Source organism: Rhinoderma darwinii, chromosome 2 (genome assembly GCF_050947455.1).
Source record: "Rhinoderma darwinii isolate aRhiDar2 chromosome 2, aRhiDar2.hap1, whole genome shotgun sequence".
NCBI lineage: Eukaryota > Metazoa > Chordata > Amphibia > Anura > Rhinodermatidae > Rhinoderma > Rhinoderma darwinii.
Genome location: NC_134688.1, coordinates 51,221,232 through 51,249,055, shown reverse-complemented (window position 1 = coordinate 51,249,055; position 27,824 = coordinate 51,221,232). Strand labels below are relative to the sequence as shown.

The following is a 27,824-nucleotide window of genomic DNA, read 5'->3' as shown; positions in this document are numbered from 1 at the left end:
AAGAACACATAGCGCTCCTTTCCTTCTGAGGCCTCCCATGGGCCCAAACGGCAGTTTATCACCACAAATGGGGTATTGCCGCACTCAGGACAAATTGGGCAACAAAATGGGGTATTTTATTCGTTGTGAAAATAAGAAATTTTGAGCCAAAACTACATCTTATTGGAAAAAAGTTTTTTTTTTTAAATTCACAGCCCAATTCAAATAAGTTCTGTGAAAAAACTGTGGGGTCTAAATGGTCACAACACCCATAAATAAATTCCTTGAGGGGTTTTGTTTCCAAAATGGGGGAACTTTTGGTGGGTTTCCATTGCTTTGATACCTCTGGGGCTCTGCAAATGCGACATGGCACCCGAAAACCAATCCAGCAAAATCTGGACTCCTAAGAACACATAGCGCTCCTTTCCTTCTGAGCCCTCCCATGGGCCCAAACAGCAGTTTATCACCACAAATGGGGTATTGCCGCACTCAGGACAAATTGGGCAACAAAATGGGGCATTTTGTTCCCTGTGAAAATAAGAAATTCTGATAAAAAATGACATCTTATTGGAAAAATTGTCATTCTTTTAATTTCACAGCCCAATTCAAATACGTGCTGTGAAAAAACTACGGAGTCAAAATGGTAACAATAACCATAAATTAATTCCTTGAGGGGTGCAGTTTCCAAAATGGGGTCAGTTTTGGGGGATTCCTACTGTTTTGGCACCTCAACACCTCTCCAAACCTGGCATGCTGCCTAAAATATATGCTAATAAAAAAGCACCACCAAAATGCACTAGGTGCTTCTTTGCTTCTGGGGCTTGTGTTTTAGTCCACGAGCGCAGTAGGGCCACATGTGGAACATTTCTAAAAACTGCAGAATCTGGACAATACATATTTAGTTGTGTTTCTCTGGTAAAACCTTCTTTGTTACAGAAAAAAAATAGAATAAAATTGAAATTCAGAAAGAAAAACGAAATTTGCAAATTTCACCTCCACTTTGCTTTAATTCCTGTGAAATGCCTGAAGGGTTAAAAAACTTTCTAAATGCTGTTTTGAATACTTTGAGGGGTCTAGTTTTTAAAATGGGGTGCTTTATGGCGGTTTCTAATACATAGGCCCCTCAAAGCCACTTCAGAACTGAACAGGTACCTTAAAAAAAAGGCTTTTGAAATTTTCTTAAAAATATGAGAAATTGCTGTTTATGTTCTAAGCCTTGTAACGTCCAAGAAAAATAAAATAATGTTCAAAAAACGATGCCAATCTAAAGTAGACATATGGGAAATGTGAACTAGTAACTATTTTGGGTGGTATAACCGTCTGTTTTTCAAGCAGATGCATTTAAATTCTGAAAAATTCTATTTTTTCTAAATTTTCTCTAAATTTTGCAATTTTTCTCAAATAAAGACTGAATATATCGACCAAATTTTACCACGAACATGAAGCCCAATGTGTCACGAGAAAACAATCTCAGAATCGCTTGGATAGGTTTAAGCATTCCGACGTTATTACCACATAAAGTGAAATATGTCAGATTTGAAAAATGGGCTCTGAGCCTTAAGGCCCAAACTAGGCTGCGTCCTTAAGGGGTTAAAGTAATTAAAAGGAACACTAAACATACAAAACAGTAAGTTATTAAAAACACATGGACAATAAATATATGCAGAATTAAAAATAACGTATGCCATACAGTGGGATACATTGCAGCCTTCCTTAGGAGGTATACATGAGGAGTCTTTCTGATGTATGCTTCCAACGGAAGGCCAAAATGCCATGGGAAGAGGGCATAAGTCAACTGGCTGGAGCAGGAGCCTCCCCTCTATGTCCTGTCTGCAGCAAGCCCCACATTGTTAAGTCCCGCTACTTTTCTAAAGCCCACCACCTCAGCTGTTCACCAGTCCAAAACGTTCGAGATCAGCAGGAAGCTAACCCCTGTATTCTCTGCAGGATTTCTACAGGACAGTTGGTTTTAGGAACATGCAGAAGATCATGTAGACGGACAAACAGTGTAAGCAAGCTTTTCTCCGGTTTACTTTTATCATTCATTTATAGGTTTAGTGTTCCTTTAAGGCTCCACCCTAGTTACTTTATTTAGTGTCTCTTAGTTCCTCCACACCAGTGAATATACCCCCATACCAGCTACTTTGTTAATGTGCCAGCACACACAAGGTGCCCTCGAGGTGGGCACATGGATGTAACAGGCAGCAAACCGGTTGACGCATAAAGATCACAGCTTGACAGGCACTGTATGATGCCGGAGGACAGAAGCTGAATACGGTCAGTGGCAGTTCAGCTCTCTGTACGCAGCAATGCGAGCAAGTATCTGGCTACAGGGCTGAGTTGCCACGTTGCCAATTTTGCCCAGCCTCTGATGAAGACATAATTCAAAGTGTGATCATTTATTCCATTCCCTTTTGTGCAGATGTAAAAACCCTTTCACATGAGAATTCTCAAATGAGTAAAATGTATAATTTTTATTTCATAGCTATCTAAAAACAGGGGTACAATCACCACTGTGAAAAGCCCAACCGTGTATTTAAAAACGTATTAAACACAATACTCCCAGTCCTAGTTCGTTTGCGAACCCTTTGTGACTGGGTATGTAAACAGAGATATCAAAATATGGAATCAGCGTATAACATTGGTAAAGCAGTGGTTTGGACCCTCGTTCACACAGGAGCCTGCGTTAACCGCACCAGATTCTCCCAATGTACAGATGCACAACAATGCCACTGCCCCCTACGCAAAATTCCCTCACTTCACCCGACCCTACGCGTTTCTATACTTATCATCAGGGGTCTGTCAGCGGCATCTATGCGTGCATGCTTCCGTGTTGTGCAGTAGAATATCTGCTGCTGAAGATATATCGCTGGCATCCTGGCCAGACTGACAGACCCCTGATGATAAGTATAGAAACACGTAGGGTCGGGTGAAGTGAGGGAATTTTGCGTAGGGGGCAGTGGCATTGTTGTGCATCTGTACATTGGGAGAATCTGGTGCGGTTAACGCAGGCTCCTGTGTGAACGAGGGTCCAAACCACTGCTTTACCAATGTTATACGCTGATTCCATATTTTGATATCTCTGTTTACATACCCAGTCACAAAGGGTTCGCAAACGAACTAGGACTGGGAGTATTGTGTTTAATACGTTTTTAAATACACGGTTGGGCTTTTCACAGTGGTGATTGTACCCCTGTTTTTAGATATCTATGAAATAAAAATGATACATTTTACTCATTTATCACTTCAGTGAATTTTCAAATGTTCATATTTTTGGGAGCACAATATATATCGTTAAAATACAGTGAATTATCACATGAGAATTCTCACCTGACAAGATCTCTACGCAAAGCGGCCGATTGTTGCATCGGCTTCCATTGAGGGCTATGGGAGTTATGGAAAGAGCAGAGCCAGCATAGCTCTCCGACTACAATGAAGAGATGCAAACACAGCCGCCTCTTCAGCGTCACTGTGGCCACTGGTGGTCGCTTTGCTTCGCCAAATAAAAATGCCATAAAATGTTTGACACTAGAATATCCCTTTAATAAAGCCTGCAGTAATAAATGAGTATATGCTTAAGTACAAGAGAATCAATCGGCACTGCTGGGGCCAGTAGTCTTTCTGGACATTCGGCAGTTCACTGCCCACGGAGGCGCAACAGGGGCTGGGGTTTAAGTCTAGGGAGGTGAAGGGCTTCGCAAGTAAGACCACATGTAACACAATGCAAGTAGAGAGAAAAAAGCCGCACTCACCCGGTCTGATGTAGAACATTCTTAAATGCTTCTAAAAAGGTGTGGGGCGGGGAGACCAAGACCGTGCCAGGCAACAGACGTTTCGCGTACAACGCTTTCTCAAGCCCTTGCAGCTTTTTTTTCTCTCTACTTGTATTGTGATAAACTAGTATATGTTAAACCGAGTGCCTCATTACAGTGAACAACGCGAGTCAAAAATGTATTGTCAAAATGAATCAAAAATCGGCGGTTTCTCTCTTTAAAAGCGAACAGCAGTTTTGAATTACAGTCAAAGAACATCAGGGTGATTATTCTTCTCATCAACTTACATACCACAGACAACATAGCCTATTCCCTGACCCCTCTGTAATGAAGCCGGACCTTAAACAAGCCAGATCCTGGAAGGAGTCCCTTACACTAAAACAGCATGATCCGACTTCCGGTTCCGGCGCTGTCGATGCAGGACGCGTGTGACTGAGCTCCCGCTCCAGACTAGCCTGCTCACGTGCAAAAGTCATTTAGGTGGCGAAAAACAGCTCAGTGACACCGGCCCTTCGCACAGGAACGTACCCAGGGGTATATGGAACGATATCTCCTCCGGAGCGCACACAAGCCAGCCATGGAGGATCGAGCCGCGGGTGTGGACAGGGGAGGTAAGATGGCGGCGTTTCCCGCCACTACTCCCACGCTGTATTCACAGGATGAGGAACTGCTGCAGCCCCAGCCCATGTCCCCGGTATCAAGCCAGGCAGAGCGCATAGCCTCTTTGCAACCAGCACCTGTGGATTATATAGCACTAGCCCATGAAATGGCTAAGCGGATAGCTCCTGACCTGCAAAAAGCGCTGGAAAAAACGGTGCAAGCGTCTCTTACCCACATGCATGCGGATCTGGCACAAGTAACGTCCAGGACTAATGAATTAGAGCAACGGGTAACTCTGCTAGAGGATGAAAATGAACGCCTGCAATCCAAACTTAAAACGGTGGTGTCTAATACCACGCAGTTGGGAGACAAAGTAGAGAATCTGGAAAAATCGCTCCAGGAGGAGCAACCTGCGAATTGTGGGCTTGAAAGAAGCGGTGGTCCCTTCTGAGTTACAGCGTCTTTGTGAGAGATCATTGCCAGCAGCATTGGGCCTCCAGCGTCCATGTCGGGTAGAAAGGGCGCACAGGGTGGGGCCAGACCCTAGAAATCTTCCAGCAGCAGACAACAGTAGCAGTTCGTATCGCCCCAGACAAGTCATCTTTAAATTGTTGGATTACAATGACAAGGTGGCAATGATGAAGGCATATCGCAGCAGATCTAGGCCCTTGGAGATAATGGGCATGAGAGTGCTACTTTGAGGACTATTCTACGGAGGTCGCGAAACGCAGGCGATCCTTCAGCAAGATTTGTACCGAGCTGTTCCAAGCGAAAGTACGTTTTAATCTGCAATATCCAGCCATCTTGCGGGTGTTTCAAGCGAACGGCCGGACCATGACATTCACTACAGCAAAAGAGGCGGAGGACGCGCGGGCAGAGCTATGTGGAAGCCGCTCCCCGCATGAGGAGCAACGCAATCCAGAACACAGCCAACGTCGCAAGCAAAGAGAAGTCGGAAGGAGTCGCTTGGATATGGAGAGAACCTGGGCAGAAGCTTTACTACCCACGCCCGGAAGAGAACGCGGAGGAAGATCCAGGAACAGAGGGGATTCTCTGAAACCGCAGAGACGGCCACGGGACCGCACCAGGTCCACGTCTCCCGATTGAAGAGCGAAGTTTTTTTTAGGACCTTTATGTCTTAGAGAGAAGGTTCTGAGGACGCTGTAGACCACATGCAGGTTCCGATCCGATCTTGAGCAGATAAGTTGCCAGTTATTGCAGATAATGCTTGATTGCATATGTTTCTCTATTACTACAGCATTTTAGTCTGTTGTCAAATGTCCTCAGATCAAAATGTATGCATACGGATATAATGTTGTATTCACATTGCACGGGGTTGGAATCAGAGTTAGGGCCTGTTCTAAGCACGCTCACTGGTGGGATACTCTGAGAGTTTCACAAGGCCGGTTCTCTTCTGAAGGGGTTTATTTGGGTAGCTGTTTGGGGCAACGTTGAAGTGAAGCAGTGTTCAGGTCGATATGGCGCGTGGTAATCTGAGCGGCAGCTGAAGGGCGTGACCCTTTGATAGAAGACCGAGTATCGGCTGCAAGAAATGGTTGGTCGGCGAAGGGCTGGTGCAGCTTGATCACGATAAGTGATTTGTAATCTCGGCTGCGCAGGTCTGGGAGGGAGGGACGTGTTAGTGCACAACAGAAAAAAGTGAAGTCTCCTTTGCCAATGTGTACTAGGGGGGTGACCGCCCTTGGCACAGGCGTTTTTTATATTCCTTTTCAACAAGGTCTGTTGGCTTTGAGTTGGAGTTTGGCTTTGTTTGATACGCCGTGTTCTGGCCATGTTTATACATGGCGATTAGGGAAAGATGGATCCGACTCCCCGAACCGATCACGGCTTTTTGACACCTTAGCTCATCTTAGACATAGTCCAATAACATCTCATGGAATGTTAAGGGGCTCAGATCCCCACAGAAACGGACCAAACTCTTGCGACATATGAAGAGATTGCATCCAGATGTAGCCCTGTTAAAGGAAACTCACCTTACCGAGTTAGAATTTAAATATCTACAAAAATTCTGGGTGGGCCACGTTTTTGGCTCGCCGGCAAGAGCTGGCAAGGCGGGAGTTATAATATTGATACATAAAAATTTTGCTTTCACATTGGTGTTCCAGGAACGTGATGATGAGGGTCGTTGGGTCCATCTAGTGGTGGAACATGCAGGGGAAACTATTAGTATCCATAATGTCTATGGGCCAAATGCGGCCAGCACAGGTTTTTTTTTTGACCAATTGGAAGCCCAACTCCAGCAGGATCGCACTAAATTATTGATATTAGGGGGAGACTTTAATACTGTAAGGTCCTCTAGGGAAGATAGAAGTGTAGGGGCTGCTTCGCAGAAACAGAGGGATAGGATCTTGCCGGACTTTTTAAGACACACTGCCCTTGCGGATGCTTGGAGGAGTTTACATCCTGATGCTAGGGAGTATACTCACTTTTCGCACGTGCATCAATCGTGGTCGCGTATTGATTACTTACTGGTGAACGAAGCTTGTTCCCGCAGATTGCGTGACGCGACCATAGAGGATCTCGTCATCTCTGACCACTCCCCGATTACCATTACTCTGGCTGACACAGTAGCTAAGGGAATGGATTTTATATGGAAGTTTCCCTCATTTCTGGCGACGGACGAAGACTTTTTACAAAAACTAAGGGGATGGTGGGCAGAATTTGAAGGGGATAATGCGACACACCGTACGGACCCGTCGTTGTATTGGCGTACAGCAAAAGCGGTAATTCGCGGGAAAATTATACAATTTATGGCCAATCTGAAACGTAAGACCACTGAGGGGTACAAGACGGCAAGCGAGCGATTAAGGTGTGCATATACGGCATTTTTACAACAGCCGTCGGCGTCTCTGGGGGAGGCATGGAGTGCAGCCAAGCGACAATTTGATCAATGGCTAGATAAAAGAGAAAGCATCTATCGGTCTCAATTTGATGCTGACCTTATGCGCTTTGGCAACAAAGCGGGCAAATTATTAGCACGCCTGGCGAAGGGGAGGTATTCACCGTCGCACATTGTATCCCTTAGAGACACCGACGGAATCCCTACAGCGGATCCGGAAAAAATTAACACTATTCTGCGTACGTATTATCAAGCCCTTTATTCGGACACGCGCATTGACCCTCAAAAAGGTAGGGAATTCTTGGAGAAGGTAAAGTTACCGGGGCTCACGCAGGAGAGGAACGATCTGCTGAGCGCAGAAATCACGGTGGAGGAGCTCACGAGCACAATCAGGGCCCTACATAACGGAAAGGCCCCGGGGCCGGATGGGTTCACGGGAGAATTTTATAAGTCACTAAGAGAGGAAGTCAGCCCCACTTTAGTGGAGTATTATAATATTTTACTAAAGACCAGTACTTTCCCAGCGGAGGCCAAAATAGCGCATATAAAGGTGCTGCCCAAGAAGGGGAAAGATCCTCTTGACCCGGGGTCATATCGCCCGATCTCATTGATAGATCAAGACCAGAAGCTACTTACAAAAATCTTAGCTAACCGCTTGGCCATATTTTTGCCAGCATTGGTGGGGAAATCTCAGGTGGGGTTTGTAAAGGGTAGGGCGGCAGTGACTAATCTGCGTAAGGTATTGACGGTCCTAGAAACAGTAAGGCACGATCCTCAGCCATGGGCCCGACCGGCACTCTTGGCGCTAGATGCAGAGAAAGCTTTTGATAACATACATGGGAATGGCTGGGGATGGTGCTGGTAAGACGATGGTCCAGGGAGCCTTTCGGATCTTTTTGAAAGGGGTCTATAATAATCCCCAAGCGCGCGTCTACTCCTCAGGGTTTTTATCGGCTCCCTTCCAATTGCATAAAGGAACCCGGCAGGGATGTCCCTTGTCGCCACTTTTATTTAATCTAGCACTGGAACCTATGGCTAGATTTCTGGAAGAGTCCGCAGTATTTAAAAGGTATCCAGGTGGGATCTCGGGCAGTTAAGTTAGCCTTGTTTGCTGACGATGTTATACTGTTTATGTCAAATCCCCAAGAACACTTAATGCCGGTCTTTCATTTTTTGCAGGACTTTGGGCAATGCTCGGGGTACAAAATCAATATGGCTAAAAGTGAACTGCTGGAGTTGGGCAAACCGTTACCCGGGGCATTTTGGCAGTCCTTGGGATGCGGACTGTCCCCGGTGAAACAATGCATAACTTATCTAGGCATTAAGATAGGGAAGGGGCCTGAAACCCTGTATGGTCTGAATTATCCACCGCTGTTTAAAAAAATACAGGCGGAACTCGCCAGATGGTGCCAGTTACCCCTATCCCTGCTGGGGAGGTGCCACCTAATCAAGATGGTTAGTTTCCCCAGACTGTTATATCCCTTTCAAACGCTCCCGCTCTTGAAGCATGGGGATGTCTCCAAACTGAACTCCGCATTCACAAAATTTGTATGGGCAGGAAAGAGGCCTCGTATTGCACTTACTAAACTCATGATGGGCAAGCAGGAGGGGGGACTGAAGTTTCCCAATATTGGTGGATACAATGTGGTATGCCTCTTTCGTCATGCAGTGGATTGGCTCCATGAAACAAGCCATTATTCCAACTTAGAGCTGGAAGGGGAGTATGCCTCACCCTGGAACTTAAAAGCGTTATTGCAGTGTAAAGTGGCCTCCCTTCCGTGCCATCTCAAAACCTCCATTGTCCTGAGAGATACAGTCCTGGCCTGGAAAGCGGTTCGTAAATGTTTTGGCTTGCCTCACCTGCTCTCCAAACACATGCCGCTGTGGGGACACCCGGAATTCCGTCCGGGAGTAGAGAGTAGGAATAGATTTGCCTCTTGGGGGGGGGGGGGGGAGTAGGTATTAGTAACGCAGGGGATCTTATGCATAAAGAGGAAAGGAGATGGTTAACAGGGTCGGAAATTAAAGCTAAACTCAATCCATTAGAGGGCAATGTTAATGTTAATGCTGATTTCATACAAGTTTTCCAGGTGCGGTCGTTCTGTACCTCTAGGCTCAGAGATTTGAATAAGGAAGCCACCACTCATACTCTGGATGAGGTCATAGGCCCAACGGTTCTTCGGGCGACTATCTAGAGGCTGTATAGTGCACTCGGGGATTATTTTGTCCGCCCGCGCCCACGGGCTATGTTCAAAATATGGGAACGATGGACGCAAGATCCGGCGATAGGAGAGACCATATTGGAGGGTTGGGAGACGGTACGGAAGGTGATAGTGAACGAGAGCCGGAGGGAAACCTATTTTAAACTAATACATTCGGCCATATATGGCTTTAATATTTTACCTTCGCAGTCCTTCCCAGATCGCATTACGAGCTGTCCCAAATGCAACACACCCCTGACAAATTTGTGGCACGGAGTATGGAGCTGTGCTCAGACTGAACGATACTGGGAGATGGTACGCAGATATATTGTGGATCATTGGAAGGCGAAACTTCCGATGACGCCTCAAGCGCTGCTGTTCCATGAGGCGCGACCACCAGAGGAAGAGGGGGCTCGAGGAACGAGATCTCCGCTCCCCTTGGTGCACACAATTTTGCTGGTGGCCTTGAGGTGCCTTCTGTGTAAATGGCTGGAAGCGGATACACCGGGTCTCGACATGATCGTGACTCGCTTTAAACAATTACTGGCTCTCGAACGGGTGGAGGTAGAAAGAAGGAAGGAAACGGGAACCAAGAAGTTATTTGCTAAATGGCAAATATTTATAGAAACGCAATGCACAGCGACTGAGGTGGTGGAAATTGTTGCGCCCTTTAGACACACAGCGTGGTATCATACGCAATTTCTGGCAGGCACATTAGGAGGCTTACAAATGGAGCCTAGATAATAGAAGGGGAATGGATGGGACGGAGATATTATCTGATGGCTTGGGTTGTGTTCGGGTATAGGGGGAGTCAGGTTGTTAGCGTTTTTAGTCACTGGACAGATGCAAAGTGATATGCCATGAGTATGTGTTATGTTGTGTTATGTTATTTTAGTTATATTCGCAAGTATGCGAGATTCAAATTGTGACGCAATTTTTCTGTGAAATTTCTGTAAAAAAAGTGAAAAAATGTCAATAAAAATTATGTTTAAAAAAAAAACAAAAAAACAGCATGATCCTGTAATATGGGGGATTGCTGCAAAGGGTCACTCTGGAGAAGTCAACGACACCAAGTATCTGCTGGTGGAAAGAGTCCGAAGAGTGGAAACTAACCACAGCCTATAAATACACATCCAAAAATATAATGTAACCATGGCCCGGAAAAAAATGTAAAATACATTTTCCACTTGTAGGTAAACCATGGCATAATCTTTTAAGTGATACAAATAAACAGCTTTTGATGTCATAAACCCAGCACTTTGGCATAAAATATCTCACTGCTTTATACACATCATACACCTGTATCACTTGGAGTCCGTCAATAACCAACGCATCCCTCTCTCCATCTCCCCTCAATTTTTTTTATGGAATAGTTATTTTCATTACCCAAGCCTCTCTCAAAAGGATATGGGCAATGAAATGGGAGGGGGGACAGGGGAACTGGGGGGGGGGGGGTGACCCCTGCTAGGTACTCTTCTACTTCTATTGGCATGAGTGGAGAGCTCTTACTAAGAGACGCTTCTGCCGTAAGCGCCGCTATGTATTACATGGTCACACATTCATTTGAATGGGCATCATGTAATACAACAATATTCCTTCCAGTGACCTACCGCAGCGTCCCCTGACAGCAGCCCATTTCATTGAGTAGTCCTTCACAGTCGGCCGCAAAGACCTGCTTGGTAAGTGATCTAACTATGACATTTTTAGGAGTAAAAAGCGATGTCCGTGAGGATTAGTAAAATCCACAAACTCGGACAACCTCCAATTTTCAGAACAAAAGGGGCTGCAGCGCTTTACAGAACCCTCAGACTGACACAAAGTCCAAGTTTAAACCGTGTAGATTTGCACTTTATGACATGCAGGAAGATAATTTCTTCTTTACCAAGGGAACCGGTCACGTGGAGCACGCGGTCCATTGTGCAGGCAGTAGGACGTAGAGCTGGAGGAGCGGAGCAGAGCGATATATAGTGTAGTAAGAAAAGTTTCAGGATAACTTGTATTTTATTTATATAAAGCCCTGCTCACTGTGGGCTAAAAAGTCTGGTAGGTGGTCCCAACCATGGATTGTAAGCCTTCCCTGCATTAGTGTGCATACAGAAATAGCTGCCCCTGAGTAGGACCGCCCACTGGACTCTTTAGCCCACGGTGAGCTATTTAGATCAATAAATTACAGGTTATCCTGAACCTTTTCCTACAAAAATATATATCAATCTGTAATGTTCCTCCTCCTGCTCTAGAAAGTGCTGCTCGCAGATGAGACAGCAGGTTTGATGTGGGAGGTTCCCTTTAAGTAGACTTATCAGCATGTGTTATCGGTGTGGAGTACATAAATTTAAAAGGTCCTTGTACTTGGCCAGATATAGGCCATGAAAACGAGCGCCAATCGACTAGACAGCTCGTTGAACGGCACTCGTTGCTCCTTTCATAAGGAGCAATGCTCGGTTTTGTATGGGTACGAGCGTTCGTTACTAGGATCGTTCGTCCCCACACATTTCGATCATGTTGGCAGCACATCTTCCCGTTTACACAAAGATATGCTGCAGACTGGAGACCATTTTATTTGCCACAAAGACTTGCAGATCAGCCGATGAATGAGCTCACCCTAAACAGACTGTGGCCCGGTTTAACCCCTTAATGACCGGGCATGTTTGTACCTTAATGACCAAGCCAGATTTGTCAAATCTGGTATGTCTGACTTTATCAGAGAATAACTCTGTGAAAGTTTTGAATATCCAAGTAATTCTGACATTGTTTTTTCGTCACATGTTGTACTTTATTTTAGTGGTAAAAGTAGACTGATACGATTTGCGGAAATTAATTAAAAAATAGAAAAATGGAAGAAATTTTGTAAAAATTATCATTTTTCCCTATTTTTAACTGCAATATGTCACATTTGTACATACATACTGTACAATTTTTTTAATTAAATATATATTTCTATCTCTTTACTCCATTTTGGCAGCACTTTTGAAAAAATAAAATTAATTTTCAGCAATTTAGAGGACTTACAAATTGAATAATAATTTTATACATTTTGAAGTACATTTTGTTTTCCTGCACCAAGCCAGATTTTCAGAGGCTCATAGGTGTCAGAATGGTGGAAACCCCCACAAATGACCCCATTTAGAAAACTAGACCCCTTAAAGGAACAGTGTCATCACAAATTATTTTTTTATATGTTAAAGATGTTAGTACTTTATTAAAAACGTTTATATTCATTTGTGTGTTTGTGTTTTACTTTTTCTTATTTTTACACTTTTTCTTCCCTATGGGGGCTGCCATTTTTTGTTCCATTTCTGTGTGTGTCGATTAACGACACATACAGACATGGAATACGGCAGCCACAGTCCCATAGGGACTGCGAACGGCTCCCGTCCCATTGACTGCAGTGTACGGCGTCTGTGTGGGAACTGCGCATGCGCCGCTCCCACACAGTCCTATTCGAAATTGGCGCCGTCCGGCGCCATTTTCCTGTGGACCGGAAGTCGCGGCCGGACAGTAATATTACTACTTCCGGTCGCGGCTTCCGGATTTGTGCACTTGCACCAGCGGCAGCAAACGGAGCGGACGGGCCGGAGGGAGCCGCGGCGGCAGGAGCAGGTAAGAGATTTCAATGTATGTTCGTGTTTGTGTGTGTTTACTACTGTATGTAAACCTACTACACTGTGGGTTACCTCAAAAAATGGCGACACACAGTGTAGGAGGTTAAACCTTTCAAACCCCTCGTTTATCCCGGCACTAGCCAGGATAAAGGAGGGGGGGATGCTGAGAGCTCACTAGAGCGAGGGCTTTTAACCCAATGTTGCAATGCTGCAATTTTGGGAACAGCTCCATCTAGTGACCAAAAATGGGTAGTATTATAAATTAGAAATAATTTATAATATTTCCTGGACTCGTGCAAAAAAATTAAAAAAATTTGAACAATGTTTAATCACCCCCACACTAAATGTTTAATTTTTTTAAAAAAAACATGTTTTTCTGGCAACACATTCCCTTTAAGGTATTTACCTAAGGGTATAGTAAGTATTTTGACACCACAGTTTTTTGCTAAATTTAATACATAGCAGGTGAAAAAAAATAAAATTTCACTTTTTTTCATAAAAGTATCAGTTTGAAGACCAATTTCTTTGTAAAGCGACCATGAGAATGAAGAAACACACCACAAAATCTATCACCCTGTTTCTCCTGTTTTCAAAAATACCAACATTGTGGCCCTAATGCGCTGCCTGGACACACGGCAGGACCCAAAAGGAAGGGAGCACCCGGAGGCTTTCAGGACTCATATTTTGCTTGAAAATGTTTTAGGCCCCACTGTACATTTGGAGAGGCTTTGAGCTGCCAGAACGATAGAAACTCCCCATAAACGACCCCATTTAGAAAACTAGACCCCATAAGGTATTTATTTAGGGGTATAGTAATTATTTTGACCCCACAGTTCTTTGCTAAATGTAATGCATATCAGGTGAAAAAAATAATTTCAGTTTTTTCATAAAAGTATTTGTTTGAAGACCGATTTCTTTGTAAAGCGACCATGAAAATGAAGAAACACACCCCAAAATCTATCACCCTCTTTCTCCTGTTTCCAAAAATACCCACATTGTGGCCCTAATGCGTTGTTTGGACACACGGCAGGGCCCCAAAGGAAGGGAACACACGGAGGCTTTCAGGACTCATATTTTGCTTGAAAATGTTTTAGGCCCCAATGTACATTTGGAGAAGCTTTGAGCTGCCAGAACGATAGAAACTCCCCATAAACGACCCCATTTCGAAAACTAGACCCCTTAAGGTATTTATCTAGGGGTATAGTTAGCATTTTGACCACACAGGTTTTTCGCTAAATATATTGAAATTAGTCTGTAAGAATTAAAATGTACTTTTTTTCTGAAACAACATAGAAATTTTTATTATTTACAAGGAATAACGAAGAAAATGCACCCCAACATTTGTAAAGCAATGTCTCCCGATTACGACAATACCCCATATGTGGTAATAAACTGCTGTGTGGACCCACAGCAGGGCTCAGAAGGGAAGGAGCGCCATTTGGATTTATGATTTTGCTGGAATGGTTTTCGGTGCCATGTCGCATTTGCAATGCACTGGAGGGACCAAAACAGTGGAAACCTCCCAAAAGTGACCCCATTTTGGAAAAACCTTCAAGGAATTTTTCTAGGGGTATAGTGATTATTTACACCCCACGGGTCTTTTGCAGAGTTTATTAGAATTAGGGCGCGAAAATTAATATCAACATTTTTTCCACTAAAATGTTGCATTTTCTCATTTTCACAAGGGATAAAGGAGGAAAAAAACAACCATTTTTTTATAAAGCAATTTCTCCCGAGTACGGAAATACCCAACATGGGGTCATACGTTTTTTTCATTAGAAATGAATTAACCCTTTCAGGACTGATCCATTTTTTGCTTTCATATTTTAGATTTTCACTCCCCGCCTTCCAAGAGCCATAACTTTTTTATTTTTCCATCAATAGAGCGGTGTGAGGGCTTATTTGTTGCGGGACAATCTGTAGTTTTCATTGGTACCATTTTGGGGTACATGCGATTTTTTTTGATCACTTTTTATTAAATTTTTTTGCAATCCTGAGCAAAAAACAGGAATTCTGACACCGTTTTTTTAGGTTTTTTTTTTGCGGCGCTCACCGTACGCTATAAATTACATTTTTACTTTATTCTGCGGGTTGGTACGATTACGGCGATACCAGATGTATATAGGTTTGGTCCTTTTTTTTAGCGTTTGCGCAATAAAATGACTTATTTATAAAAAAAAAAATTTCTGTGTCACCATATTCTGAGAGCCATAATTTTTTAATTTTTTAGTCAAAAAAGCTGTGTAAGGGCTTGTTTTTTGCGTGACGGATAGAAGTTTTTATTGGTACTATTTTCGGGTACATGCGACTTTTTGATCACTTTTTATTCTTTATTTAGGGAGCGGTGGTGACCCAAAAAATTGCGATTCTGTCGTAGTTTATTTATTTTTTTTGGGGTGTTCATCGTGCGGGAAAAATAACATTATAGTTTTATAGTTGGGTTCGTTACGAACGCGGTGATACCAGATATGTGTACTTTTTTAACGTGTTCATTTTTTTTCTATAATAAAAGACTTATTATAGGAAAAAAAGCATTTTGTGTTTATAGAACTTCTAACTTTTATTTTTACACTTTTTTTAAAACATTTTTATTACTTTTTTTTTTACTTTTTTAACTTGCCCCACTAGGGGACACTTAGTCTTGCAGCTTTGATCGCTGCTAGAGTACATTACACTACACACGTAGTGTAATGTACTCTGTCATTGTGACGTGACTGTCACACTGACAGGAAGCAGAGGAGGAACGGCCGGAGGCTGTTCCTCCGAGGCTTCCGTGCATGGCAACCCGGAGGTCATTATCTGACCTCCGATTGCCGTGACAAGCATCGGTAGCCCCCACGATCACTTCGTGGGGGCTGCCGATGTGCTTCAAACCACTTAAAATGCGGCGACGGCAATCAGTCGCCGCACTTAAGGGGTTAACTGCCGAAATCAGCGGCGATGGTCCGCTGTCCGGCGAGACTGATGTCTCAGCTGTCTAGGACAGCTGTCAGCGCGGGTCTGTCACTCTGTGTTTACACAGAGTGACAGTTTGAAATGCGGACGAAAATGAACGTCATGGTGCGGGAACTAGCAGCCGACCATGACGTTCATTTTCGTCCTTGGTCGTTAAGGGGTTAAGGCAGTGATCGGGAATGAGTAGGGCTGGGCGATCACAACCTAAATCACAATCACAATTAATTGTACACGTAACCTCGATCAATTACTGAATGATTCTTTAGACCACGCTTCCGGTTTGCATGGAATATACACACACACACACACATATATATATATATAATTATTATATATTTTTTTTTATACTCACTGACACTGCACCCACACTTCACATAATGCCCCCACACACACACACCGCAAGATGCCCTCATGGCTGCCCCCACACACACACACCGCAAGATGCCCTCATGGCTGCCACCACACGGTATAATGTCACCAATCCCTGAGAGTGGCCATCATGGGATAGTGAAGAAAGGATAGCAGGTTGCTGCATGTAACAGTGACATAGTTGTAGAAGGGACAATGGAGGGAGGCGCAGCGTCCAGCACGGCATCACTTGACATTTCAGAAGGTAATGTGAAGAACTCAAATCATTAGGGTCCATGTACTGAAACAAACGTCAAAGGACCGCCAGAGTGAGAGCTGCTCTTTTAGGGCGTCTTAACCAACCCTCACACCAGTCATTGATCGGTCTACACACTGCAGCACACAAAAATCCGAAGAGGCTTAATGTCTGTCTGAGACGCTCAAACCGGCCGTCCCCACAATCGTTCATATCTGGTGCCAACAACTGTGGCATATTCAAGTCATTCTCATGTAGATCTTACCAATAGTGACAATACATATACACCTATCACACAGGTTGGTGAGTGACAATACCGGCACACACAGCCGTGCTCTATATAATGTGGCAATGATTCATAACAGTACAACGAGCGGCTACTCACTACTGTAGGGTTACCGCTGCTGATCAGTTGGTTGACCTCATGGAAAATGCTCTTGCAGTCAATTGATTTGTCTAATGATCCTCTCTTTACTATGACTGCAACGGCCAGCAGGATCTGTTCTCGTACGTATTTCTGAAGGCTGAACAAAACAAAAAAAGTTAATGAAGTTTAAAAAAAATGTAGCAGTAAAAAGTAAAGGAAAATAACATCGTAATAGAAGGAAAAGTTTACAGAATACAGATTATGTGCGCTTGAATATTAGTACTTGTCATGTGGGAGAGAATGGATTGAAATGACAGGTCTGAAGCTCCTCTCCTCCAGTGTTCCTATGACAACCGTTCCTGTCATACGTTATGATGGTCCTGCAGTGTCATCAGTACCACCGCTATTCAGGGTAGCTAGTTTGTGGACAATTTTGTGAATCCGAATAGTCACATCATGTTGCCCATATCACAGAAATAAACTGCTAGAGCACAGGAAAGGAAGAGTTGTCATGGGGACAATAGAAAAGTGGATCAGCAGACTACAGGCATTTAACTTCAACTATTAATATCTCCAGGAGCAAAGCGAGGTAAAGTATTTGATGAATTTTAGATGCACTAAAGAGCCATTATAATCACATCTAGCGCTCACCCTCTATCATACATATTGGGGTCTTCTCCACTTTTCCCCTGCGCTAGTTTTGGAGTTTCCCCTAATGACCAGATACCGCCGGTCATTCCTCAGATGGTATTTAAATAAAATGAAAGAAGCGACTGGGATCGCTGGCTGTGAACGACTGCACCTTGCCTTTTCCCCTGAATTAGTATTGATGAATCTCCACGAGCGGCCCTCCGATACCGGTGACTGGTTTTTAATGGCACCATTTAATAAAACATAAAACGTACGGAGAATCTTTTGAAAACTATTTACGTGGTGTGGAATGGGATAAAACTTCCCCCGTTATAGTTTGATTTTACAGCGTTCACATTACAGTAAAAATTATTCTGTGGGTCAATAAGGCTACGGCGATACCAGGATTTATATAGGGTTTTTTATTATTTACTACCTTTAAAAAAAAAACTAAAAAAAAAAACCATGTGTTTCGCTATATTCTGAGAGACAGTTTTTGGGGGTTTTTTTTTTTCCCCATCGACCGGGCGGTCTGAGGGCTTGTACTATTTTGGGGTGCTTACGACGGTTTGATCATTATTTTTCCATTTTTTGGGAGGCGAGGTGACAAAAAAACAGCAATTCTGGCTTATTTTTTTATTTTTACATTGTTCATTATGGGGGATAAATAACATCAGATTGTAATAGATTGCCCTTTTACGGATGCGGCAATACCAATTAGGTTTATTTTTTTTATTGTCTAAAATATTTTAGAAATTGTTTTTTTTTTCAAAAATAGGAAATGGTCTTTGAATACAATTTAAAACTTAAAGGGGTTTTCCCATCAGACATATCCATAGAATATGTCAAATAATGTCAGATAGATGCGGGCCCCACCTCAACAACGTTCTACTGCTCTGTGCTGTGGCTATAGCGTGTGATTTCCGACCATGAATTACAGAAACAGCGTAGTTCTCTGAGCTACGCAGTTGACTTAACTCCCATAGTAGTGAATGGCAGTTACGGAAGCAGCGTAGCACGCGAGCTATACTGTTCCGTAACTACTATTCCGTTCTATGGGACTTACGGAAGCAGCGTAGCCACAGCACAGAGCAGTAGAACGGGGATTAGGGGGCACCGTTCTAGATATTTTTTATAATCCCACTAAGGGATTTGAAAACGCGATCATATGATCGCTGGTACAATCAGTTGAAATACTTTTAACGGTCTCCTAATTAGGCCTGCCTCTGCCAGGACATCATAGGTGTACCAACATAGAAGACCAGGGGGCCCTCCACAAGGCCCCGGGCTGCCATGACACCGTATCAGCGCACTGCCGTGGGGGGGGGGTTCACGATGGGACGACAGAGGCAGGCCCCCCTCTAACAGTTTAGATGCCGCAGTTGCTATTGGCCAAAGCATCTAAGCGGTTAAATGGCCGGGATCAGTTATCTCTGTAATACACAGCCGATATCTGCAGGCTCCATATCCTACTGGCTTCCATGTGCTGTCAGGTGGTTTTTTTTTTGCAGACCCATACACTAGACTGGTTGAGATGAATCGCATACACGAAAAAGAATAGGGCATGTTTTATAATTTGCAAAACAGACACATGGATCCGCAAGAAAAAAAAAATCCTGACACTAATGAAAACAACGGTCATTCAAAGTCCTTCAAAAAAGACTTCTAATACTACATTGTAACCGTTGTCCACATCTATGCAAAGTGCCAAACAGTGTAGTGTGCGCCCCCTACTGGTATAGAGTAAAAGTGTGCAGATATCAGTCGATTGCGTCATGACTATTTTCACGTATATAAGGCCTTATTCAGACAAACGTGAGGAAACTCGACGTGAGTCTATGGAGGGATCCGTGAAAACGGAAGAAAATACGACACGTTCTCTTTTTCAACGGACCCTTCACACGGTCCGTTGAAACAGCCGTGTGAACGGCCCCATTGAAATACATGCGTCTGTGTTACACGGACGTAATCAACGTTCATCTGAATAAGGCCTCACTGTAATTTCTTGACCTTATTGATCATTACAAAGAATGAATCCCCTGTAAAGCGTCTGTATCCACTGAACAGTCTTGTACTTACTTCGGCCTTTGTAAGACATAAGTTAAAAGGAATGTTCGGAGTGACTCTATGCTACTTTTTTCCAGCAGGATCCATTCTCTCACGACAGCTTCCATTATCGCCGTGGCGGCTTGAAAAAGTACGTAGTCCACTTTACTAGTTTCTGCGAGGGGTGCGGAGAGAAACAGAAGGATATTAGTTGGTGAAAGTGTAGAGTTTTCTTACTGCTAACTTAGACGATGTTCACATTACGGTCTTTGCCTGCGTTGCACGTGAATGTCGGGAAAAAGCTCCCAATGTATACGTTAAGGCTATGATGGATGCCCAACAGCGGCATCCGTCACCATGGACTAGAATAGTATCCGTTTACGTCATGAAAGGCTATTGGAAATTCCATGACGTATCCAATAAATGCATGCCTGTGACGTATGCCATACAGTAACATACATCTCCCATACGCTCCCATGTTAACAAAAAACAACACCATATAAGTTTTTTTGTTAAGAATCCGGCAAGACAGGAAAGGTGGTGTACTGACATATACCAGCCCGATGGAGGCCAAAATGACACTTTTGGCCCCGTCGAGCTAATGGAGCCCGATGGACACAATTCTGGAAGTCCTCCCAACGTACACGCAAATGGACATCACAAATAGAACACTAGAAAGTTACCCGACGACTATAATATAAGCTAAATTTTAAAGCGACCGTCCAGTCTGATAGTCCGTTTGGGCCCCCGTTGGCAGTGGCGTTCTTGCCCCTTTACATTGCTGGCTGCAAGAACTTCCTTAAATTAAAAAAAATAAAAAAATGGTTGCTCAGAGTTGCCAAGCAAAGGCCTACAGGAGAAAAAAAACAAACCTGCCAACTTTAACATGAGCAGTCGCCTAGATGAAAGCCACGATGAAACCCACCCTGCAGACTCCAGGTTAGTTCCATGTGCACAAAGTTGCCCTGTTTTTCTTCTTCTAGTCATAAAATAGCGTAACCATCAGAGACAAATATGACATCTAGGACGACCAACTTTATTTTTGAGATAGTCATGTCTACTGTAAAATTTGATATATTACATCACTATTTTAGGGTAATTGGGTCAGAGCTAGCGCTACAATGATTGGCAGGGAGCGTTTCTTTGTGGAGGTTATATTACGTGTCATTTTATATCTGGTCTTTTTTTTTACTATTATCATTATGGACTGTCCCTCAAAAAGGTCAGAAAAGACCTGGAGGGGGGGTTGTTACTTCATGTTATTTTTCTACACTATAACTGGGGGTACACAGCAAGGGAAACCAGCCTGGTTATTGTGACTATTCTAGGTCTAGTTAGACCCGGGGCAGCCGCCTTCTACTACTGGCATCTCGTCGATCATGTGACCAGTCCCGTCACCCCAGGGACTACTAGACAGTGGCCCTCATTGAGCGCTGTGTACGCGAGTACAGAGAAGACAGAGGCGGGTTCCTGGCAATCTCTGACTGATGAACACCGGACATTCAGCTGCCCAATCGCTCGAGCACCAAGCTTATACCTGCGCCGTATACATACAGTGGGTGGTCATTTGTATCATCTTATACAAATGAATCCGTTAATGAAGCAGTTCTTGTCCACATTTCACAGTAATATAAACATTTTAGTTATTGAATACATGTCCTATGGTTTGAGTACAGCAGACTAGCGCACCAGTCCAGAAACCTGCTCTATCATCATCATCAATAAGCCCATCCATACTCACCTAATATATGTTTGCATACAGCAAAGGGGGACTTTGATTTTCTAAAGGAGAGAAATATGTGTTCTGCGTGCTGCCGTTGTTCATTATTGACCATGGATGGCGGGGCCTGCAAGAGCAGAAAAGAAACATGTCACATCAGGCAAGTAGTCTATATATTTCCTGGAGGATTGGTTTCCTTCCTCTTAGGCCGGATTCACACGACCGTGATACATGGTCTGTTTGTCGGCCGCATTTCCCAGACCGAACACCCTGCAGGGAGCCGGGCTCCTAGCATCATAGTTCTCTATGACGCTAGGAGTCCCTGCCTCTCCGTGGAACTGCTGTCCTGTACTGAAAACATGATTACAGTACGGGACAGTTGTCCCGCAGCGAGGCAGAGACACCTAGCACCATAGATTATGATGCTAGGAGCCCGGCTCCCTGCACTGGTGTTCGGTCCGGGAAACGCGGCCGACAAACAGACCATGTATCACGGACCGACCACTCGTGTGAATCCGACCTTCTGATCTTAGAATATGTGGACAGATTGTGAGGAGAGGAGGTAATGCATCTTCCACTTGTGCTGGGAAGCAGCTTGCGGCAGTACAAAACTCCATCCCACACGCTGCTTTGTTGGAAGAACAGGCTGACCATTAACGGAGCTCCACTTTGTCGGACGCTGTAGTCGACAATAGGATGGTTACGATACCAGAATTTGGATAACGATACTTTTATTAGTATTGCGATTCTCGATACCAAACGATACTTTGCCAACAATAAAAAAAACAAACTCAAAAATATAAAGTCCTTTCATTTTCTGATGTGAGGCATATAATTATTAACTTTGAACCCCCATGTGCCTCACACTGAGGCCTTATTCATATGGCCGTGATTGGTCCGTGAGGTACGCACCGTATGTTGGACGCATTCCCCGGACCGAACACCATTCAGGGAGCCGGACTCCTAGCATCATAGTCATCCTTAACGCTATGAGTCATTGCCTCTCCGCAGGACTACCAACCCGTACTGAAGAGATGATTACTGTACGGGACTGAACTGCATTCAGAGAAGTAAAATCAGGCGCTCTCATGGACCGAACACAGCCATGTGAATAAAGCCCAATAGTAATTAACCCCCATCATTTCTGTCCCACATTAACCCAATGTTGCCCATTATAATTATAGTAAGTGATCCCATCAAGTACCTCAAAGTCATAATGGGCAACATTGGGTTAATGTGTGAAGTACACTATGAGGTTAATTACTATTAGTGTGAGGCACATACAGGTACTAAATTCAGAACATTACGTGCCTCACATTAATAGGTGGCCCCATTATTTGCCTCACAAAGTCAACATTGGGGTAATGTGGGTCACGTTAACCCCAATGTTCCTCAATGCCGGCTGCAAGTACTAGTGCCAACTCTAGTGCCTTTATTTCAGGCTTTTGCTCGGCCTGGGCTTCTCCATACACCGCAGCACCGTCCTGATTCCACACTAGTGCCACTCGTAAGACAGGCACGCCATCAGGAACCCTGTGCCGCTGCTCACATCCTCAGATCATTAATGGTAGAGAAAGGAGCGTTCCTCCCTCCTAATGTGACGCGGACGGCACGAGTGACGAGCGGAGGCCGTCACTGAAGGAAAGCATTGTAGATGCCATGTCCTCTTCATTTATTTCAATACTAAATATATAAATTGACGGTATTGAAAAATTCAACGCCAGAACAGCATCGAAACCGTATCGAAAACTCGATGCATCCCTACTAGACAATGGGAAGAACCAGAAGGTGAAGGATTCCCGTCCTCTTCTAGATTTGTACACTGTTGATTTCAGTAGCTCCGAGCCTGACATAAGTAAGGAGGGCGTTTCAGAAATCTCTTGGCTGCGAGAATCTTATGTAAAGGGTTTGTCACCTCTTCTCAGAATAAAGCCACCCCTGGGATCAACTTCTACCACGAGTCCAGGTTATCCAATCAGGAATCATCAATTAACGGCAGGGGAAGCCGAATTGCAGTGGAAATAGAATATTTCACGGCACCTAGTCAAATGAATGGACGACCATGTAATGCATGATTTCTTCCACCAGACACGACCAATTATTACATGGTCTCCCATTCATTTGGCTCAGAGGGTTTCCTGAACATCCGTCCAGCTGGAGCAATTTCTTTAAAGGGGTTTTCCCATAATCAACGTTCTCCTTATCCACAGGATAGATGATAAATATCTGATCATTGGTGGTCCAAATGCTGTGCATGCTCGACCACCGCTTTATTCATTTCTATGGGGCTGCCAAGCAATATCTTCGGAGCGGCAGTCGAGCATGCACATTGCTATTCCTGGTGGTCCCATATGAAACGGTAAAGTAAGCCCTTTCTCGTGATCGGTGGGGGGCCCAGCATTTGGAACCCCAACGATCAGAGATTTATCACCTATACTGTGGATAGGTGATAAATAATGATTATGGGAGAACGATTTTAACTCTGGCTGTGTGAAGGGAAGTACAGGAGCTTTGTAACAGAAAGCAGAGCTCTGACCCCCTATAGAGATATACAATGAAATGAATCAGTAAGCAGTTTGTATATAGAGACGGGATACGTATATTGCCATTTATGGACACGTCATCCAATGCAGAGTAGAAGAGTAGTCTGTATAGAGATCCCACTCGTAGAAGTGCATCAAGGTGGACTTATGCAGGACAATCATTTTTTAAGCGGCTCTCCTTGTTTTACGTTCATGTTGCACATAGGTTTTTATATAGCACCCTCCATCAGCAAGTTCACTCCTCAGCATCGCGTCTTACAGCTTTTACTGAGGAAACAGCACCATCTAGAGGACAAACACAATCATTACACTAGACTACAATCAATTAAGGAGCAGAAAATAAGACGGAGTTCGTGTCGGCATCTTTGGCCTGAAAAATATAATTTCCAGCTTCAAGACTAAAGCTACGCTGGTATAAATGCTTCCTATACACCGTGCAACTTGTGGACTTCTACCATACACGGTGCACAGAATACCCCAGACACGACACATTCTGAACATTCTTCCCATGAAGTTTCTCAGTTAATATCATCGATGGTCATCTACAATAATAATTTGTCAAGCTAATAAATAAAGAGAAGCTTCGCCTTTGAAGATGGACTATAGACGGCAAATCTAAAGTCTAGCATCTTTTTAATAGATCTTCATTTCCATCTATGTGAATTTAAATGAATGGCTGTCTAGGTAATATTCGGATGGGCACGGTCCACTAGAGGAAGAGCCGCACAGCTGCTCGGGGGTCCCGAGGAAAGAAAGGTGTTTTCAAATCCACAGCACACACACACACACATATATATATATATATATATATATATATATATATATACACACATATACATATTACAGAATTTTGGCACGGATTTAACCCTATGCAATGCTTAGGGTGAAATCTGCAGAAAGTCAACATGCAGCAAGTTGATTTACGGAAAGGTCTGTTAGGGCCTCCGTCACAGATTGTCGTTTTTGTCAGCCAAAATAGCGCAGCATGCATTGCCGTTCGTCTGGCAAAACTACGGAAACCCGTCAGAACCCATTAAAAAGTCAATAGGTTGCATCGGACGCCGTTGGTTATGGTCCTGCAACAGATCTGGCACTTCCAGTATTCTCGTTCTTTTATGATGGAGCAGAAAAACGGAACCCGGAGCATGTATGTGAACACAGCCTAAAGCTCCCGTTTACCTGCAAAAATGTAAAACATTAACAAGCCTTTGAAGACTGCGGTGTCGGCACAGTTTTCTGCCACAGCGCATGTCTTTTCGTAGCCTTACTTTTAATGCACCACCTAGCTACAAAGCAGGGCACCATTATACACTCAAACTGCTAAATACGTAACAGCCGCTTCCGACAGATCTATTCTAACCTGCTGATACCTACAAAATGTGCCGTTTGTATTGTGAGAACTGGTGACAGATCCGCTTTAAAGTGTATACGCTACAATTCAACTTGTACTTCGAGGAATTTCCTACACTATCAAGTCTTATCCTAGAAAGCTCAAGCTACATGGGATGTAACTACAACAAGCAGACCGTCTCTTCCCTTCAAAGAAAACAGATAACGCCTTGAAGGCCACCACTAAAAAAGTTACAAGAATAAAAATGTAACAATACTAGACAGCAGGGTAGACCTCAGCAAAGTCCTTGTTCGCCTAAGGCCAGTTGCACACGACCATCCGAGTGGCACCCGATGAGTCTTCACGGACCCATTCACTTTGGAGGGTGAATCGGGTCTGTTAAAACTGACCCAACTCTCTGATCCGTGGAAAGATAGAACATGTTCCATCTTTCCACGGATCACTGACCAGACTCGGCTGGTGCACGCGGTTGTGCGCATGAGGCATAAAGCTCCGTTTACATCTGCGTCGTGGTTTGCTTGTATAGATGCAAGAGATAGCACCAGCAGCCCGAGAGACCCCATTGAATTATAATAGGGCTTGTCTGTCATTTTGAAAACATTGATGACCCACACACATGTACGCTCAGTTTGGCTGAGCGTGCTTGTTTTCTTAATGGGGAGAGGAATAAGCCACTGAACAAAGGAGCAGACGTGGACATTGAACACCCTCCCCACCCCCGGACGTTTGCTGAACATTTAGTAAATAGGCCGTCAATACGTGATTTGTGGGAGCCTAAGCCCCAGAAACCCCACAAGACGTGGCACGCTCTACTCTTTCTGGAGCAGTCCACTATTCTTCTGCTAGTGTAAGTTTCATACATTAGACTAGGCTTATAAATAAAATATTTTAGTCTGTTTATGGCAGACAGATTTTATCCTACTCCTTGGTTTTTTTAAATGCAAGGTGTGGGTTCAAATTTTTTTTAATTTTAGGGAATTTAATTTGCCGCCTGTGTTATTGAGAATTGCATTTAGGGGATACAGGTTGCATGTATCACAGGGAACAGACCCATGTCAGGTCTACAAATATACCACCTTAAATGGACACTAACTTTTCACACAACTTATGCTATTCTAACAATATACCTGATACAGATCAACTTTGTAAATTAGTGTAAACCTTTTGTTTCATCCATGCAAATTCTGTGTAAAGTCATTGCCACGGTGTCTCCCTTCCTATAATCTGCTGTACAACCCTGATGCCAGTCTGTCCCTGGTTACACAGCAGAGATGATGGACTGCAGAAAGTGGGATGGGTGTCTCTTCATAGCATGCCAATACAAGTCTATGGAGAGGGGAGGGTGAGCAGAGATAGAGACATGCTGCCCATAAAAGTCTATAAATAGGGGAGCAAGAAAAGAGATAGACCGACACACTGGCCATACAAGTCTATTGACAGGAGAAGGGGTAAAAGGGAGAGACAGACACTGTCCATAAGAGTCTACAAAGAGGGGCCAGCAGTAGTAGACAGGAGAGACAGACTGCTGGTGATAGTGAATATCACCCCAGTTTGCACTGCTAGCTATAAAATATATATATTAGATTGTATAAGCCTAATTTCAAAAATGATTTTTAATGCCGAAACTAGACCTACGGAAAAGTATGTACAGTACATGTACTCAAAACTTGGTCGGGCTCCTTTTGCATGAATTACTGCATCAATGCGGCGTGGCATGGAGGCGATCAGTCTGTGGTACTGCTGAGGTGTTATGGAAGCCCAGGTTGCTTTGATAGCGGCCTTCAGCTCTTCTGCATTGTTGGGTCTGGTGTCTCATCTTCCTCTTGACAATACCCTATAGATTTTCTATGGGGTTTAGGTCAGGTGAATTTGCTGGCCAATCAAGCGCAGTGATACTGTGGTTATTACACCAGGTATTGGTACTTTTGGCAGTGTGGGCAGGTGCCAAGTCCGGCTGGAAAATGAAATTAGCATCTCCATAAAGCTTGTCAGCAGAGGGACGCATGAAGTGCTCGAAAATGTCCTGGTAGACGCTGCGCTGACTCTGGACTTGATATAACACAGTGGACCAACACCAGCAGATGACCTGGCCCCCAAATCATCACTGACTGGAAACTTCACACTGGACCGCAAGACACTTGGATTGATGCCTCTCCACTCTTCCTCCAGACTCTGGGACCTTGATTTCCAAATGAAATGCAAAATTTACTTTCATCTGAAAACAGGACTTATGGGGGTTTTTGGACTGCCGACTGTTGGTGCTGTTTTGTGACACGGACTACACCGAATAAAGACAGATATCTGTGAAGTTCTTAGGTTCTATGCAACTTGTAGACATAAGATCCTTTTCCTACCAGGAGTTCTTTGAATGTGGAGAGAGATGATAAGGAGCTTGGTGGAACTACAAGGATAAGAATTACCATCCACACCCTCATTGGATTGCGGACTGTCCACTGCATTTTTCTGGGAGAGAGCCCATACTGAATGATATTGGACCTGTTACCAGTGCCGTCTGAGCGGTAAACTTCACTGTACTTTATAGCTCGTAATAAGATTTGGTAAGCAGTGCACTGTAAATATTAAAAGGAACACT

At 43.9% G+C, this 27,824-nt stretch overlaps 1 protein-coding gene across 1 annotated transcript in view; it reads right to left on the bottom strand.

The window, feature by feature from the left end:
- The window catches only part of XPO4 (exportin 4), a 103,199-nt gene that overhangs the window by 66,713 nt on the left and 8,662 nt on the right, over positions 1-27,824 (bottom strand). The window contains exons 2-4 of the mRNA XM_075851640.1: positions 21,359-21,464; positions 19,651-19,792; positions 16,960-17,098 (exon numbers count right to left, since the gene is read on the bottom strand). Coding sequence (XP_075707755.1) covers positions 16,960-17,098; positions 19,651-19,792; positions 21,359-21,464 — 387 coding nt within the window. The remainder of the gene's footprint in view (positions 1-16,959; positions 17,099-19,650; positions 19,793-21,358; positions 21,465-27,824) is intronic.